This window comes from Ambystoma mexicanum, chromosome 8 (assembly GCF_040938575.1).
Source record: "Ambystoma mexicanum isolate Mex_15411 chromosome 8, UKY_AmexF1_1, whole genome shotgun sequence".
NCBI lineage: Eukaryota > Metazoa > Chordata > Amphibia > Caudata > Ambystomatidae > Ambystoma > Ambystoma mexicanum.
This window is the reverse complement of record NC_090929.1, coordinates 630,146,971-630,164,092: the sequence shown is the minus strand read 5'-3', so window position 1 is coordinate 630,164,092 and position 17,122 is coordinate 630,146,971. Positions and strand designations below refer to the sequence as shown.

Here is a 17,122-nt window from a genome sequence, read left to right as displayed (position 1 = left end):
GTCGTGACTCTGTCCCTTGCCCCCGACTGGCTGTTGGGTGGAAGTTCCATATATGCTAGTGTGGGGAAGTGCCGACCACACTGGTCTGAGCCTTCCCAACGACTGTATATTGTGGGTACGCCTGAGGGTGGGACCTGGGTGATGGAGTGTGTGACAAATATGCACTTCTTGTTGTGGATGTCTAGTTTCTGGTGTTTGACACAATGACTGAGACAGCCCTGCCCGAAACTGGTATGAATGCAGTGTGTAGTGTTGAATGGCGTGATACTTGTCCGAATCCACATTCTGTGTTGTGAGTGTCTGGATGGAGAAGAATGGCCTGAATGCACTGTGCGCCCGATTGTTTGACAGACTGCTGAATGCCCTTCGTAGTGATTGGATGCTAGAGTGTGACCCAGCGGAATGAATGGGAGATCAACAGTATATCTGGGGACCTCTGACTGCTAGGAATCGTGTTAGTGTTCAGAGCTGAAGTCTAAACTATGAAGAGTAACCGGATTGAAACCGATGCTTGACCTTGAAGCCCTGCTGGAAGAGAAGAATTGCTGTGGCTCTCGATCAATCTGAAAGATGCTCTGTCTCCAAGGACTGACCCAGAGAGGAACTGGTAAGGCGCCCTTTCCCGAGCTACGAGGGACCATCGTGCACCAGCTGATCTTTGCCAAAGCTCCCTGGTAGACAGACCTATGACAGGCTGCCGACCCGAGACTGGGACTGCCACGGAATCCCAAGGAGAAGTGCCCGGACTGTTGTCCACCACTATCGCCGACCGCCGTCGCCGACCGGAGACGGCGTGCTCCCGTTGCTTAAGAACTTTTGAATCCAAGGACGCTCTCGTCCACATGGCCACCGCTTTATCCCACTGGAGAGGGCCAGACCGTCGACGCACCGAGGAGTAGCCACCGGTGGGTTTCCCGCCACCCAAAGACCAGCACCGACGACTCAATGCCCTTGCTGGGCCACAGTTCTTCAAACTCTTTGCAGTCCAGAATTATCGACATCGAGGTGCCCTGCACGCCTCTTCCTTGCAGGAAGTTTATGCTTCCCCATCGACCAGCACGCTAGGAAAGAAGCTGCTATTTCACAGTCGTAGCTCACCCTGTTCTCCTTCAGACGTTAGACGACCCGTGACTCCTGCCTTAAAGGGAGGGCACTCAAGAAGGGCTGACGATTACCCGACGAGGAACGCTACAACGCCAGGTACTTTGGGGGGGCAGAACTATTGGAAAGTCTCTTGTGAACAATATATGGACTGGGCTTGTGATATATCTTTATTCTACAGGTTGCCCAGGTGGGGGATCTCCACACAGAACTGTGTCTCGGTAGCAGGGCCAGTATTCTGCCAATTGTTCTAACCAACTGCTTTCCTCTTATCTCTATTGTTGGTTTCCCTTATGAACTGATTTGTGTGCCATTTAACTGTACAGTTGATGCACTTTAAAGAGATCTAATAGTAATTGTGGTACCAAGTAGAACTGTATATTTGCCATTATAGATAACCGAGTACAAATTGGAAGATTGTGATATTGTCTATAACCTTGAATATTAATTATATAAAGACTGTTTTAACCGATACAGTGTGCGGACATTCCTTTGTGGGTGCTTGGGGACTACACTGTATTTAAGAACCAGCATGCATCACCTCCTGAGAAGCTAGGCCTTGATTGCTCGACCACGCACCAATTATAGAGAATCTTGGCAGGGGTCCTCTGTGCCTCTCCGCTACCAAATGGAGAGCGGAAGTACAGACCCTCCCCTCCGGTCCCTCACACTGGTGGGATGCTTATGGTTTTAAGAATCAGTGTATAACCGTGCCACTTACAAGGATATCTGCACTTTGTTAAATTGAGGTTTAGTTGTGTACAAGATAACTGCATTGCAAGCAATGGAATCTATTGCGAATGGTAAATTGACTCGGATGAGCTTAGAGGCTCTCCAGAGTGCTTGTGAAGCCAGGGAGTTCGACTTTGTGGATAAGTCTAGGGCTGAGCTGATAGCTGCCCTGGTGGACTACCAGACCGATTGTGAAACTCTTGAAGGGTGGGGGATGCAACCAATGAGGACTCTGCCCCAGGGATTGTCGCTGAATCTGTTTCTGGGAATGCCGCCATTCCTGCTGCCTCTGTTCCAAACCCCAGAAAGTCCTTGGAACTTGAGTTATTGAGGATGAAATTGGCCTTTGAATATCGCAAGTTGGAAATAGATGCTGAGCTTAAGAGGAGCTGGCACAGCAAGTGGAACTCAAGAATAGGGATCTTGAACTCAAAGACAAGGACACTGAATGTCAGCGAATTCAGTTGGAGAAAGCTCGAGTTGAGACTTCAGCTAAACCAAGTTTATGAAAGATTTGGTTGGTGTGTATGCAGAGGGTTCTGATAGCCTCCAATGGATTGAAGTGTTTGAGATGGCTTGTGCAATTTATGATGTTGATAAAAGAGATTGGGCTAAGCGTTTGTTAATCAGAGTGCCTCAGACTGGATATGACTGTATTCTGTAACTGAGTGTGGAAGAAAAGGGTCAGTATGAGTGCATGAAGTCTGCTTTAATTGCCAAGTTTGGCAAGACAACTACCCAGTACCTTAAGAGGTTCAGGGATTTTAAGAAAAGAGAATGCGTCTTGGATTGACTGGGTGAGTGCTGTGCACATGAACATGATGGGGTGGATTGATGGTTACATAGTGAAAACGTTTGTTGAGTTGTCCCAACTTTTGTTTTTTGAGCATTTTTTGGAAGCCTGTTCACCAGAGCTGTGTCAGTATGTTGATGATCAGAACATGTTGTACCCCTTTAAGCTGGCTAGGTTGGCTAACAAGTGGGTCTCCCACCGGGTGTCCCCTAAGGACACCAGTTGGAAGGGGAAGGACAAAGAAAAGGCGACCTCTCAGAAAGCTGAGGAGTCCCAGAAGCAATCACAGTCGGGTAAACCAAAACCTTCCTCTCCTAAGACCCAAAGACCTAGTGTGGATAAGTCTGTTTGGGTGGGAGTAAGAGTAGTGGTCTGCCTGCCGCAAAGCAGGATCCCAGTATTTCCAGTACCGTACCCTGCACTCCCGGCACATGTTGGGATTGTGGGGCTCTGGATCACCGAAGAGGTGACCCCAAGTGTAAGGCACTTGGAGTACAGGCTGTCAGCCTGACATACCCCTACTCCGTACCTGAGGTGGAGGCCACTGTCCTCCCCTCCTCTGCTGGGATCACCTTCAGTGCTACCGTAGATATTTCCTTAGTGTCCCTTGGGGCCTAGCAACAGTACGCAGAAGTACTGGCGACTATCCCACAGAACACTCGTAGATTTTTGAGAAGTGTCCTCTTGAATGGCCAGCCTTCTACTGGTTTGAGAGACACTGGGGCAAGCATGACAGTGGTGGACAGGACCTTGCTCAAGCCAGAGGACTATGTAGGTGCTCCTCTGAGAACCACCAGGTTAGCTGGTGCGTCACCCAAATTATCGCCTGTAGCCTTAATCAACATTACGATTGGAGACATGACACGAAGCTTCCGGTCCTGGTTCAGGACAACGTGCCTGCGAACATCTTGTTAGGAAATGATTTGGTCGAGCTGGGGATGATCACAGATGGACTACCCCTGGCTGCTGTGGCGGTCACCCGATCGCAGGTCACACAGGGTCCGGCTGTGAGCCCTGTACCCTCGCCAACGGGGAAACCCAAGGTGTGAAGGAAACAGAAGAGTAAGAAGGCCACCTCTGTGGAGGGAGCCCCTGCTCTTCCTGCTGTTCCGACAGCACCCATTGGGATCCATGCTCCAGACGGGCTGGGTCCAATGGTAAACCCTGTCTCAACTCCTGTGGGAAAAGAGCCAGAAGACTTTCCTGTGGGAGAGGTACTCAACCCGGAGTACCTCTCCCTTCAATGCTTGTTAGCTGAAGGGGGGACCCTCCCGGGTGGACCTCTGTAAGGGACAGAGAGAGAGTGCCACTCTCTCGAGAGTCTGAAGAAACATGCCCTGTCCCAGGCACAAGGAGAAGTGCCTAGGACATTCTGGATCTATTGGGAGGGTGAGCTCCTTGTTAGTGAGCCCATTAAGCCTGAACCTGGTGCCCTCAAGAGGTTGGTGGTACCCCAGGTTTACAGGCCCTTCCTGCTGCAGTTAGCGCATGATGTGCCCTTGGCTTCCGAGGTCAATAAAATGACTACAGTTCTGTTACTTGACGATAACGGCAGTACGAGCCCAACATCTGTGGCAGCATGCACTGTATAAAATATGTCCCACACCTGCAGTGTGGTTGCTACCTTGGCGATGAGACGTACACACCTGCATAATCTGTGTAGCCCAGAGCTGGCTGATCTGTTACCTTGGTGTTGGATGAAAAGACGACCTGAGGCTTATCCTAAAACATTTTGGTAAATTTATGTATCCAAAAAACACAAACATGATAAAAAAAAAAAACTGTTCTCTTTTGTGCACAGAATTGTGAATGTTAGCATATGCCACACTTGGAGCTGAGAACATTAGCCTGTGCAGTATCTAGACGGGATTATAAATGTTAGCATGTGCCACACTCGGACGTAATTCCTAACTTTGGCCTGTGTCGCATCTAGACAGGATTGTGAATGTTAGCATGTGCCACACTCAGACGTAATTCCTAACTTTGGCCTGGGTCGCATCTAGTCAGGATTGTAATTGTTAGAATGTGCCAGACTGAGAGTTGAGGACATTGGCATGCGCCGCATCTAGACAGGACTGTGGATGTTAGCGAGTGCCACACCTAGACTGAATTATGAAGATTGCCAAGCACTACACTTAAAATGAATTGAGAAAGTTGACATGTCCCGCACTTGGATAGAATTAGGAACATTGGCCTGTGCGGTATCTAGATGGTATTGTGAGGGTTGGTGAGTGCCACACCCAGACTGAATTGTGTAGGTCAGCAAGTGCTCTCAGACAGAACTGTGGATGCTTGCATGTTAAATGTCACATAATCTACTAACCAATATAAACTCTAACTTTCTGCATACTTAAAAAAACTCACACAACCATCTCACACAACCAGCTGCACGCACTTCACCACACTGCAACAAGACATAAGCCGCACCAACAGCACACGCGGACTGACACGATCCAATACTCTCACCAAAGCTCAGCACCCGGTGTCTACTGAGTTGAAGCTGCCAAAAGTACAACACTCCTCTCACTATCCTACTCCCTCTTCACCTTACTAACCCATCCCACCTTCTCATTTACAGATCCTCCAGAGCGCCTGGGGACCAATTCCGTTGGTGACAGTGCGCTATATAAGTACCGATAACATAACATCTCTCAAGTCTTACTTACAGTGTGAAGTTGCAAGGGCCCCTTTTTAGGAGAGTGGTCTGGGTGTCTTTTTTTATATTAATGTATTATTTATTTTCTTTTTTTTTACTTGTGCCTATTCGCCATACTGCTGTTTTAGGGTTCCTACTTAAATGATAAGAGCAGCTGTGGGTAAAGCGCTGTCATTTTGCTCTGTGGTTGCATTGTGGGGGTCAGAATGTATTCATTCATTCATTAAAGGGCGCCAAGTCAGATGTTACTCCTCTAATCGGAAGCAAATATAGTGAATCGTTCTAAGGACCCGCTCTGGATCCTCCAGGTGTGATCTGGCCTGGGCAGCAGAGGCAGACTGGGACAAAAACTATGCCAGACACCAAAAGCATGTTGCCTACATTTGCAAACCGTAACTTGTGACTTCTCAAGAAAAATCATTTGAGGAGAACTAGGAGGATGGGGGGCACTTTTTGGAAAACATTGGTTAACAGGTATATGTAAGGCACATTAGACCAGCAGCTTTATTCAAAACTACCAGCTCTAAAGTACTTCGAGTCATGGAACTGAACCACATTCGCCCACTAAGCGGCCTGCATTAGCCTAGACACTCTTGTCTTTTAGGGAAGCCTGTCGGACATTGCCCTATAGGGGAGTCGGAGCCTGCTCGTCACGATATTCCCAGTTGGGCTTGGGAGGAGTAATTCCTAGGCCGGTGGGAGATACAGTCTAGGCCTGTGCGAGATACAGTCCTCACCGTTTAGTCTGAGAGAAATGCTCACTCTTTGGCCTTGGATCAATCCTCAAGGGTTGCACATTGGCCTGGAAAGCCTACTTCCTACTTGGCGCATAGGACGAAGCAACTGGGTTGTTTCGTGAGCAGATTCTTCCCCTTGTGGCGAGGGAGAGATGCTGGCCCGGTGGCCGAAGAGAGATGCTCCCTCTCAGCCCTAGAAAGGATTCTCTTGGTTTGTCCTGGGGCGGTTACCCTGGTAGGGAGGCAGCACTCCCTGCTTGGTATTCGCAGCATAACAGAGGTTATGAACCTGGGGGTTTTCAGAGGGATTTTCCATAATTGGCTTTGGGGCGATGCACTATTTGACCTGGGAGAGTTGCTCGGGACTGTCCGCGGTAGCATATTCACTGTGTCTGATCTCTCATGTCTTTTTTTTGCAGTATGAAGTTGCCCCTGGCCTCTATTTTGAGAACGTAGTGCAGTTCTACAACTTTTCTGCACGAGTTACAGCCGATCAGCTGCGGAAAGCACCCAACCGAGACCAGTAAGTAAACAGTCTGCCTAGGAGTTTCAGGCTGGGGACCTCGAGGGGTGTGTTAGTGTGTAAGGGAAAAGACTATTCCATATTATTGAGGGCTTGGAGGGGTGGGGGACTTGAGTGGGGGGGTGGGGCGGGGGTGACTCTGAGATACATCCAAAAAGCAACATTGTGTGCAAGACAAGTTGGGAACCAGAACTTTATTACTCAAATTTAAATGGCAACATTGCTAATGCTGACTAGGATTGCTGTGCCATCACAACTTTCCTTTGCTAAACGTATCTCTGATAATCCTATCCTCCCATGCCTCCTGCCCATAGGTTTTCATGGCCCTACGTCTGAGTCATCTCGTATCATGAGATGTGAGGAGAGAGCCATGGCCCACAATTGACAGTCATGACTGATATGGGGCAGTTGAGCTTTGGGTATGCACTATATAAATTGTTAATATGGTTATATACTGTCTGATACGAATACACCATACATACCTGTTTTTTTATTTAATGCACACTGAAAATAATCCCTTTTCGATTATCCTAATTGTGACAGAGGAGGAAAATCACACACATTAATTGGGAAGTGGTCTGCCCGGGGTCAGAGTGTGATTGCAAGTGGGAAATGTCTGGGTTTGAGCACAGGTCTTCTGGTTCTATAGCTTGCAGTTTAGACAGAGTGCATCGCCTCTCCTCGTTAGTTTCCCAGCAGCTTGCAATGGTTTCTACATGTCTTTCAAAAGCTGAACTAGCCCTCTGTTCTGTATACAGATGACTAGATATGCCCCCACACCACCTGGCAAATCTGATGAACAGTGTCTAGGACTTTATAATACAAAGTTAGGCAAAATGAGTAGGATTTACTCTAAAAGAGCACAATAGATAATGTGTGTTTGCAATAAGCACAAAGCACTCGTAAACTGTAGGTGTCTTAAAATGCATCTGTCGTCCTCTACAGTTTTGCATAGAGTAGAAACGTATATGATAAAATCCACGAATTTTGGCTGGTTTACCATGGGTAACTGTGTGAGAATTTGACACACTAAGTAAAAAAACAAACCTAATTCTTCACGTCATGCATCAGTGTAGTAGTATGTTTAGGTATATGCAATAGCGTAAACTTGATCATCCAAGGCAGAGACGATAAAATAGCTCATTGAGTTGAAGACGTTGTGAGAGGTCAGTAATGTGAGGCGGGCAACTGCTTGTGGTTTTTTCACAGTTAAAAATGTTGTTAAAGAAAAAGGGTTCAAACAATTCCCCGCTAATACTATTCTATCAGGGAATTCCCTACCTAGTCTTAAGGCTAAGGGAACTCCTAATACATACCAACTGTCCCTCACACTAAACAACAAAACACATGAAAGTAATTCATCAATGACATAAAAGAATAAACAACAATTAACCAGTATTTGAATGACCTTCACCTGTCCTGGGTAAATCCCTTCCGCAGGATTGTCCAAAGTTAACTTCACCAAATGTTCAAAAGAAAAAGTTAAGTTTTGAACCAGTTCTTATAAGTTCCAAATAAACAAAAGTTCATCAAACAAAAATCCACTGGAGCTGCTTTGTTCGCTGGATCGGCCTGGGCTTCCTTCATAGCTGCCGAGTTTCACTGCCTGCCTGGAGCACCTTGAAGCTCTAGGAAGTTTGCCTGATTGGCTACGTTCAGTGTGAAAACTGCCCCAGGCCTGGTAGCCAGCAGGCGACACCGCCCCATCTAAGGGTCACCTATAAGGGCCTTTGGGTGACCCTGTCTGGGCCCCTTGTCCTTTTCTTAACCGAACTTCATTCCTCCACTATTCCCTGCATGCACTCCATTATCTTGTGTGAGAGTTGTACAGGCCCCCGCTGGTTACTGCGAGTCTCCCCTGCATAGCGCTTCCCTCCACCCCATTGTGGCCCGCATCCCTGTCACGCTGCAGCAGTGTCCATGATAAATATATATAAAAAATATTTTTACAAAAAGTTCCCATGTAAAATATGGCCTCATGTGTGATGTTACCTCTGCTATCGCGACAGTAATCAAAAGCCCCCTAATGCGAGCTTTTGCTTATTGCTGCCGGGGAGCAGAGAATGCTGTCGGGCTCCAGCTGGAGGCTACACTGCATGCCTGCCTGGTGTTAAGTTTTTCAATCAGGCCCACACCCAGGTGTCACCTAGCATGTACTGTGCAATTAAATGCTTATTTATTTTTGTCTCAGAAGTTCAATATTCTGAATGATAGTACCACTCATATCACACCCATCTCAAAATACACCCCTCCCCCCAGGTCACACTGCACCAATCAGGCTAGTTTGTAAAGGTAAATATATATATATAGCAGCAATCACCAGGTGGTGACAATGCAATTCAGAATATAAGTAAAGCAATGGAATTCACTTATAATAAGGCAGAATATAAAACACAGGAAAAATAACAGTTTTGATTTGTGAAAAGATAGCGTTTAGGTTAATATTTCCCCCTGCAAAGTACATAAGGTACAATTGAGCAATCCCACACAGATGTCAGTACTCAGCAGGTATTCATGAATGAAAGACAATGTCTAGAGTTTGGATGCAATCTTCCTTCCCCAAACAAGAGAGAGAACCATTTTTGGAAATTGACACTTTTAAAAATGACAGGTGAAAATGGCTCTGTGACACAATGCAAAGTGAGCAAAAATGCTTAAATGGAGAGAAAGTCTTAGGAAAGCAACACTAAACAGGTCCTAACACACATGAGCTATAATATAAACAAAAGTACACACTTTAGATCAGGATGGGATTGAAGAAACACTTTGAATGGGGAAAAAGACACATGTACATTTCTGAAAACTGCAAATTCGCGGCAAAATTTCACTATGCAATTTTTGATAACAACGGGTCAAATACACTGTTCCACAATGTGGTTTCTGGTTGTGGGTGTAGCTAAGGGTCTTGGGTATCAGTGAGAAGTAGTTGAAATTTTGTTTCTATCTATAAAATTGAAGAAGTTATGGAAGTTTTAGTGAGAGGCGTTTTTGAAAAATAGGCTCGAAAATGAAAACTAATTCGGTTTTAAAAATGACAGATTGGTTTTATTACACTATATTAATGGCTATGAAAAAGAAATGCCACACGGGAATCTCCACAGTTACGTGGCCACCGTAACCCTTCACGTGGTGGATACTCTGTTTCTTCCTGGGATTTACTTTAGTTACTCAAAATCACTAATGACTTATGGTTTTGTAAAACAAATGAGAAAAATCAACGCAAGAATGGTTCTGACAATATTAGGGTTCTGAAGTTAAAGACGGGATGGGCCAAGATTGGGATAAGACCATGCAAATATATTATGGGTCACTCTTCTTCCTATTGATACTTACAGTCCCTTGTGATTAAAATTGGGCCGTCAGGGTTCTGGTCATTGGATCGGGTCAGGTCTACCGGCAGCAGGGCACCTCTGGCTGGATTGGATCAGCAGTGCGGTTCTGGTCAATTTGGACTGCACCTCAGACTGGATTTGGATGGATTGGCCCTTCTGGTCACTGGACACTGTAGATAGCGGGATGCAAGTTTCAGCAGGCAAGCCTTAATGGTAGCAAGGCAAACTGGATCAGAATTAAATCCCCTCAAGTTTGGGATGGTTGAATTTGGATCTAGCTAGAAAGAGTTAAGCAATGCTAAAGTCTGGAGTCTGCAAAGAAATCTGGAGTCGGCTGCAAGGTGAAGAGTTTTGGATAGGATGAAGAGGTCAGGAACAAAGCATGGTGCAGAAATCTGGTTGTGTTCAGGAAGCAGTGTCCTATGTGTGGCAAAGTTTGTATATTTATCATGCCAAGTGACATCACAAAGTTTATGGTGTGGGCAGAATTTCAAAACTCACCCACACGGCTGTGAGTGGCCAAAGACACTTGCCTTGTTCTGGTTGGCAGTCAGAACAGAGCTGTCATCTTTATGATGGGATTTAGGAACTCCCACATTGATTTTGACCAACACTTAACTTTTGCGCACACATACATTTCTAAAATGATGTCCCCTAATAAAATCGGACACATACATTGTATATTTGATGGGTTATGTCCACATTCAATCCTCATCTCTGTGAGAGCTGTCTTTGTCATTCTATAAAATCTTATCAATTTTAATCATAACAGTCGGACTAATAATTTCTAATTCAGTACAGATCTGGGTAATTATCACTTGAGCAAGAATATACAATCTTACACTTGTAGCATCAAGAGCTTTGCTACAATGAGGTTTTTCCTGTAACTTTGGTTCCTTTGGTGGTACAGAGTTCATTAATGTCTTCAAAGCAAAAGCCTAACATTAGGTTAAAATCTACCAATGTTTAGATTTATCCTCCTTCAGGTTGCACAGTTAAAGAGTTTCAAATTTAATCACAAATAAGGATTGAACTATCAAAGTTCCAGCAGTTTTTTTTAATCCTTTGTAACTCCCCATCACAGGCAACAGTTGTCAGTCCTTTGATCAGTGAGGTGTCTCCTCTTCCTGGAGAGGGAAGTTCCCCTGTAGAGATCAGTAGGCAGTTTGCCATTGTTCTTGGCTCAGCCAAAGACGAATGTCTAATGAGCCCATTGTGCTCCTTGTTGTCAATATGTGTGAACTATTGTAGCAAGGGAGTGTCAATTTTGAAGTGTCAATCTTTCCCAGGCTGACCTTGTCAGGTCAGAATTAAGTATTTTCTCAACTCCAATACTGGCTTGCTTTAAATTCACTTTAGTCTTTTCATTTCACACATCTAAAAATAAGCAGAGTTTACAGGGGATGTGACCATTTAAAAGAATTAAGCCCTTCACAAACATGCTTTAAATAGACAAATTTTGCAATTTCTTCAGGAAAAAAACACTTTTGAACTGGGTTTGACATATAATTTTCTTATGCAGCTGTCCGTCAGTGAAGCCCGGCTTTCTCTGAGCCACCTGGAGAATCTGTGATTTCAGCACACTTTTCATTTCAATAGCTCACTGGGAAAATGACTGAAATGAGCGCCATCAGGACAAGGGGTAATCGAATATCCCAACTGGCCCAGAGTCTGCCACAAACTTTTTTAATATGCTCACAATAGTTTTATTGTACCTCTCAACTCGACCACTAGAGGATCGGTGGTATGCAATGTGTAATTTCCTTTTTACCCCAAGTATCTCCCACATCTTTGTCATCACTTCACTAGTGAAGTGACAACCTTGGTCTGACTCAATCCTTTGGGGGTAGTCCAAAATGTGAGAAGATGTGATTGATCATCGGGCAGCTGCTGTTTCTGCCTTGCAATTTGGGGCTGGGAGACATTTGACCCACTTAGTAAACAAGCATGTTACGGTTGACATGTACTTGTTTCCCCTAGAGGAGCGAATCACGGGCCCAATGAAATCGACTTGCAAATCTGACCAAGGCAGTGTCATCCCCCTCTTTTGTAGGGGAGCATGGTGTGTGAGTGATGTTGGATGAAATTGTGCACACACAAGACACCCGTTCAAGTATTGTTTGAGGTCCTTGCCCATGTGTAGACACTATGCAAACTCCCGCAAGATTTCTAATGTCGTATGAAATCCCCGATGACTTGCTGTGGCCGCATCATGGGCGTGATTTAGCATCAGGCTTCGGAATGAGGTAGGGACCAACCACTGGTCATGGCCAGATATGGATCTCCTCACCAACAAACCATCCTGGATTCAGAGCATTTTTGGACCTTTCATCAACACTCTGAGATCCTCTTTCCCAATGCAATCGGTATCTGTCAGGGGAAAGTTCTCAGGATCCTCAATGTGTTGATAAAACTTGCCAATTATTGGATCCCCTTTTTGAGCCATAATCAAATCAGCATCTAGGATCTCCTTACTCCACTGGGCAGTTGAGAGTTAATTGTGAGCATTTGTCTGGGACCTAGTGATAGCAGTGACCTGGATTTCCCACAAGAGGGACTCGATCTCAAGTATATCCCCTTGGATGGCTCTGGTTTTGGCCAGCTGATCAGCGAAGTCATTTCCAGTTTTGTCTGGTCCCTCTACTTTAGAATGACCCTTGATTTGTTTTCCAGTAGATGGTCATCCCACTAGAAGTGACCAGATCATCAATATTTTATATTCATTTTCCATGTTTTAGTGGTTTATTGTTAGCACATAGCATGCCTCTGGTTTTCCAATTAACCAGGTGCTCCACTAACCCGTTACAGACATAATCTGAATCGGTGATTATGACCAGTTTGTGGAGTTGGTGTTGGACAGCAGTGAGGATGGCTTGATGCACAGCCATCAGCTCTGCCACTTGACAACTATGGAGACCGATTTTGTACCCAGCTGAGGGTTCTGGGGCATCATTCACCCAGGCATTCCCCACGCCGGCTACTAGTTCCTTTTCCCCGTTGTTGTCAACATGGTAGAAGCACCCATCCACACAGACAGTGGTCATTCCCTCACACTTGTCTTCTTCATAAACTTTGTATGGGGAATTGAGGTATTCCTCCATGTTGTCCTTGATTTTAAGACTTTCGTCCTCGGACAGTTTTCTCTGGCACAATCATGCAAGTCAGCCAGACCGTGTGCGAGGGGACTCTTCTTGTTTTGGCCATATCTGACCTCCACAGGAAAGCCTTGCATTGACAGAATCCAGGAAATAATTCGGGAATTACTCACATTTCCGGGCCGGATTCTGTCACTTTGAAGATATTGCATAGGCTGGTGTGGAATCTCCACTATGATGTGTTCCCCTTTGATGAACGGATGGTAATTCTTCAATGCCCACACCGTTGCCAGGAGTGCCTTCTCGCAATCGTTGAATTGTTCCTCCACAGAGGATTAAGTCTTACTCGCATAGGAGATGACTTTATTGACCTTGTCATGCTTCTGGTATAATACTGCGGTCAAGCATGTATTTGAGAACCCTGTCTTCAAGAAGAACTCCTTGTTTTTGACAGGGTAAGCTAGGCAAGGCGCTTGTGAGAGGCTTCTTTTGAGTTGTCTTACAGCCTCGGTTTGTTCAGGACCCCACTCCCACTCGACCCCCTCCTTATCAACAGATAGATCAGGGGTCTTGTGATCGGAGTAATCCTCAATGAACTTTCTACTGTAATTAGTACAAGGAGGCTCCTTGGCTCACGCAGAGTTGTGGGGTCTTTTAGTTACCAGAGTGCTTCTACTTTCTTTTCCTGGGGACAGAGACCCTCAAGAGTTATCTCATGCCCCAAGAAATTGACATGGGTCCTGTACTACTGTGCCTTTTGGAAAGATAGTTTTGCTCCGGCAGCCCTCAACTGTGTCAAAATATAAATGATCTCCGCTATGTGTTCCTCCACAGTTGAGCTTTTGATCAGAACATCATCTACATAGGCCAGGTTACCCTTTTCACCCAAGTCGGGCATGGCCTTATGCAAGAAGATGTTAAATTCATTGCCGGAGTTGATGTATCCAAAAGGAGTCCGGGTCCAAGTGTACTGCTGCCCCCCGAAGGTAAAGGCCAGCTTGTATTGGTCCTCCCTACTGACGGGTACGGTCCAGTACCCATTGGTCAGGTCAGTGGCAGTGTATACCTTTGACCCCTGGATCTGGGCCAGCCCTTGGTCAATGTAGGGGAGAGGCCATTGGGAAGTGTGGACCCGTTTGTTCAGCTCCCTTAGGTCGGCATAGTGTCTTCACTGGCCGTTTGGTTTTAAAATCCCCACCGGATTATTGAATGTGCTGTGGACTGGATGAATTATTCCACGGGACTCAAGGTTTTTAATTATTTCTGTGAGGGACTCCATGGTCGGAGAGGCAAGCGGTATTGCTTCACAAACACTGGAGTCATACCAGGGTCTGTGGGAATTGTTGTATGGATTTCGGTGCAACCACAGTCATGAGTCCACCGCGAAGAGATCTTGAAAATCTAAGAACTTGTTTCAATTTTTGCTTTTGCTCCAGAATCTCACAGGGATCCACTAGGTTGACTCTCTCTTCAACCATCTGCCTGAAGCCCGGAAAGACTTCTGGTTTGGCTATCTCAGCGGCCTCCTCCAGCTGGGTGGAGAAGTCCCTGGTTAAAGTACTGACTTGGACTGATGGCTTCAGGTGGGGAAGGCAATCCTGGTGGACTTGAAAGATCACCTCATCCCTCCTGAAGTCACAGGTCACCTCTTCCTTACCATAAGGGCAGGAGGAGTACACCAGGAAATTCCCCCTATGCCGGGTGAAGATCCTGTCTGGTGTTGTCATTGTCGCTATCACTGTCAAAACAGTTATTGGGGATTGGTCCTATCGGTTGTTTACCTAAATCTATGGAAAAATGTCAGTCATCAACCGCCATTCCAATAATGGTGCCTGCGCCCAGATCGATACTCCTAAGGTCGCTGTTATCCACCACTATTGGAATGGTGCTGTGTCCTGTATTGACTAGTGGTGTTGGGTTTAACCCCAACCCTTGCTGTTGGAGATGGGCACTTAGGTGAACATATGCGTCAGGATTTTGCAGTTTCTGTCCTCTTTTAATTTTTACTTCAAATGGGAATTGTCGGGTCCGTTCTGGGATGGTGACTTCCTCTCCATTCTGAACTTCAACTTCATATGGCAGCAGTTGAGCTGACCGAAATGCTTTCTCTAGATCTTCAAAGTCCATGAGATTACCCACTAATCGGGACCAGGCTTTGAAGTTTATCAGGTCCAAACAAATGGCAAAGCGATTGAGAATGTCACTGCCTAAATAAAATGCAGCAGGGACATCTCGCACAACCCAACAATTATGGACTATGCTCTTGTTGCCCATGGAAATTTTGAGCATACACCTGCTAGGCAGGTGATCTTTGGAATTGGGTGTTTTCAGGTCCATTTCCCATTTGTCTATCAATTTAAATGTGGGAATGGCTGGATCTTTTGGGAATTTTTGGAACATGGCGTTGCTGATGAAGCTCTTACCGTTGTTCACGCACACTCGGGCAAGAACAGAGTCCTTCCCCTCATTTAAATGAATAGGGAACAGATGTTCTCCAATTTTTTGAATGTCAGCTAAGCTTGGAGCTGTTTTCTCATCATTTTGGACTATGGAAGTGGGATTTTCTGATTGTGAATTGGTATAGAATTTCAGAGCATTTCCTTCCAGTGTGGAATGCCACTTGAGACGGGAAGGAAGGTTGATTTTCAGAAATAGAGAGGACTTCCCATCACCAGTTTGTTGTCTTACTGCAATTACTGTCACGTCAGGGATCTTGTTGTTTTGAAAATGGAATTCAATGTGATCCTGTTTTTGTTCAAACATGTTGCATGTGCCATTTAGAGTAACATGGTTGACACTATGTTTTAATTTTATTGGTCGGTTAGTCTGGGTCCAGATGACCTTGTTTACACAATCTGTTAGGGGAGACCATCTACGCAGGATGTCATTACTCAGTAAACATGGTGTGTCCTCTAGAGTCACAACTATGACCGGGTATTTCACCTTGTGTCGCCCAATTTAAATTTCTAAATCTGCAGTCCCCTCGACAGGAATTTAATTCCCATCGAAGTTCAGAAGTTGTCCAGGAAGAGGGGTGAGAGAGCTCTGTATCTCTCCCCACTTCCTGAATTCAGCTGATCCAAGGCCCTCCTTGACAGAAGGGTGGCTTGGGATCCAGTGTCCACCAGTGCCATAAATGTACATTGCCCTTGTATTTGGACTGGGGCATAACATCTTCCCTCCTTCTCCTGAAGGGGTCAAAGATAATGTGCATTTTGAGCCAATTGGTGGGTTAATTTCTTTACTCTTGATTCTGACACAGGGGTAGTTTGGGCAGAAATCTGTGTTGTAACCTGGGGATATGTAAGTAAAATGTGGCAGTTGGATATTGGGGTAGGTTTGGGCTCCCCTGGTTCCGATTCTGGGCCACCCCCCGCCCCTTTTTGGGGGCAGTCCCCAGAATGTTTGGGCAAGGTGATTTTCTGGCTTGTCATTCTGGGGTTCAATGATGGGCGGTTCTAACTCAGTCCCCACATCTACCCAGTCTTGATTAGGATCTCTCGAGACCCATTTTTCTTTGGGAGGAGTTCCCCCATCCCTGAAGGAGAAGATCCTTTTCCCAGAGTCCTGTGAGGACCCTCTCCTTCAAATTGGAAGACGCTAACCTCCTCCACAAAATGGTGTGGAGGAGGTTAGGCCCTTTATTTCTCCTACCCGCCCACTGTTCCTTAGGTTGCAGACTTTCGGGGGCAGGAGGTTTTGGTTCCGGTTCCTGGGTTTCCAGGGGCTTTTCACAAGTGGGGAAGGAAGCTTCCTCTAAGGCTTTGCACAACCCCTTTCCCCCGTGTCTCATCCCTTGGAACCGGTGGGTTGTCGGGGTTCTCTCCCCTCATTGCTCTGGAGTACCAGACCCTTGGTTTGTGGAGTTTTGGGCCGCCATGTTCATTGGAGGGTTCTGTTGAGCCCTCAACATGCGACCCAGATCCTATGACAAGTTCTGGACCTGGCACTCCAGTGGGAACATCCGCTCTGGCTGGTACGGTGGTCTCTGGTCCATCCTAGGGGGATCATGGAAAGGGTAACTGTCCCTTTTCCCATAATACCCTTGGTTGGGATAGTTCTGGTAACACTCTGTACTCAGGAGACCCTCGGCCGGCCCATAGAGCCAAGGTTTGCTCCGAAAGTACTTTAGGACGAGATAGCTGCACTTTGA

The 17,122-nt window shown here is 46.0% G+C and overlaps 1 protein-coding gene across 5 annotated transcripts in view; it reads left to right on the top strand.

The window, feature by feature from the left end:
- The window catches only part of ECE1 (endothelin converting enzyme 1), a 696,412-nt gene that overhangs the window by 502,105 nt on the left and 177,185 nt on the right, over positions 1-17,122 (top strand). For all 5 annotated transcript variants that reach the window (XM_069610356.1, XM_069610353.1, XM_069610355.1 and 2 more), the window contains one exon: positions 6,439-6,542. In XM_069610356.1, the coding sequence (XP_069466457.1) occupies positions 6,439-6,542 (104 nt within the window). The remainder of the gene's footprint in view (positions 1-6,438; positions 6,543-17,122) is intronic.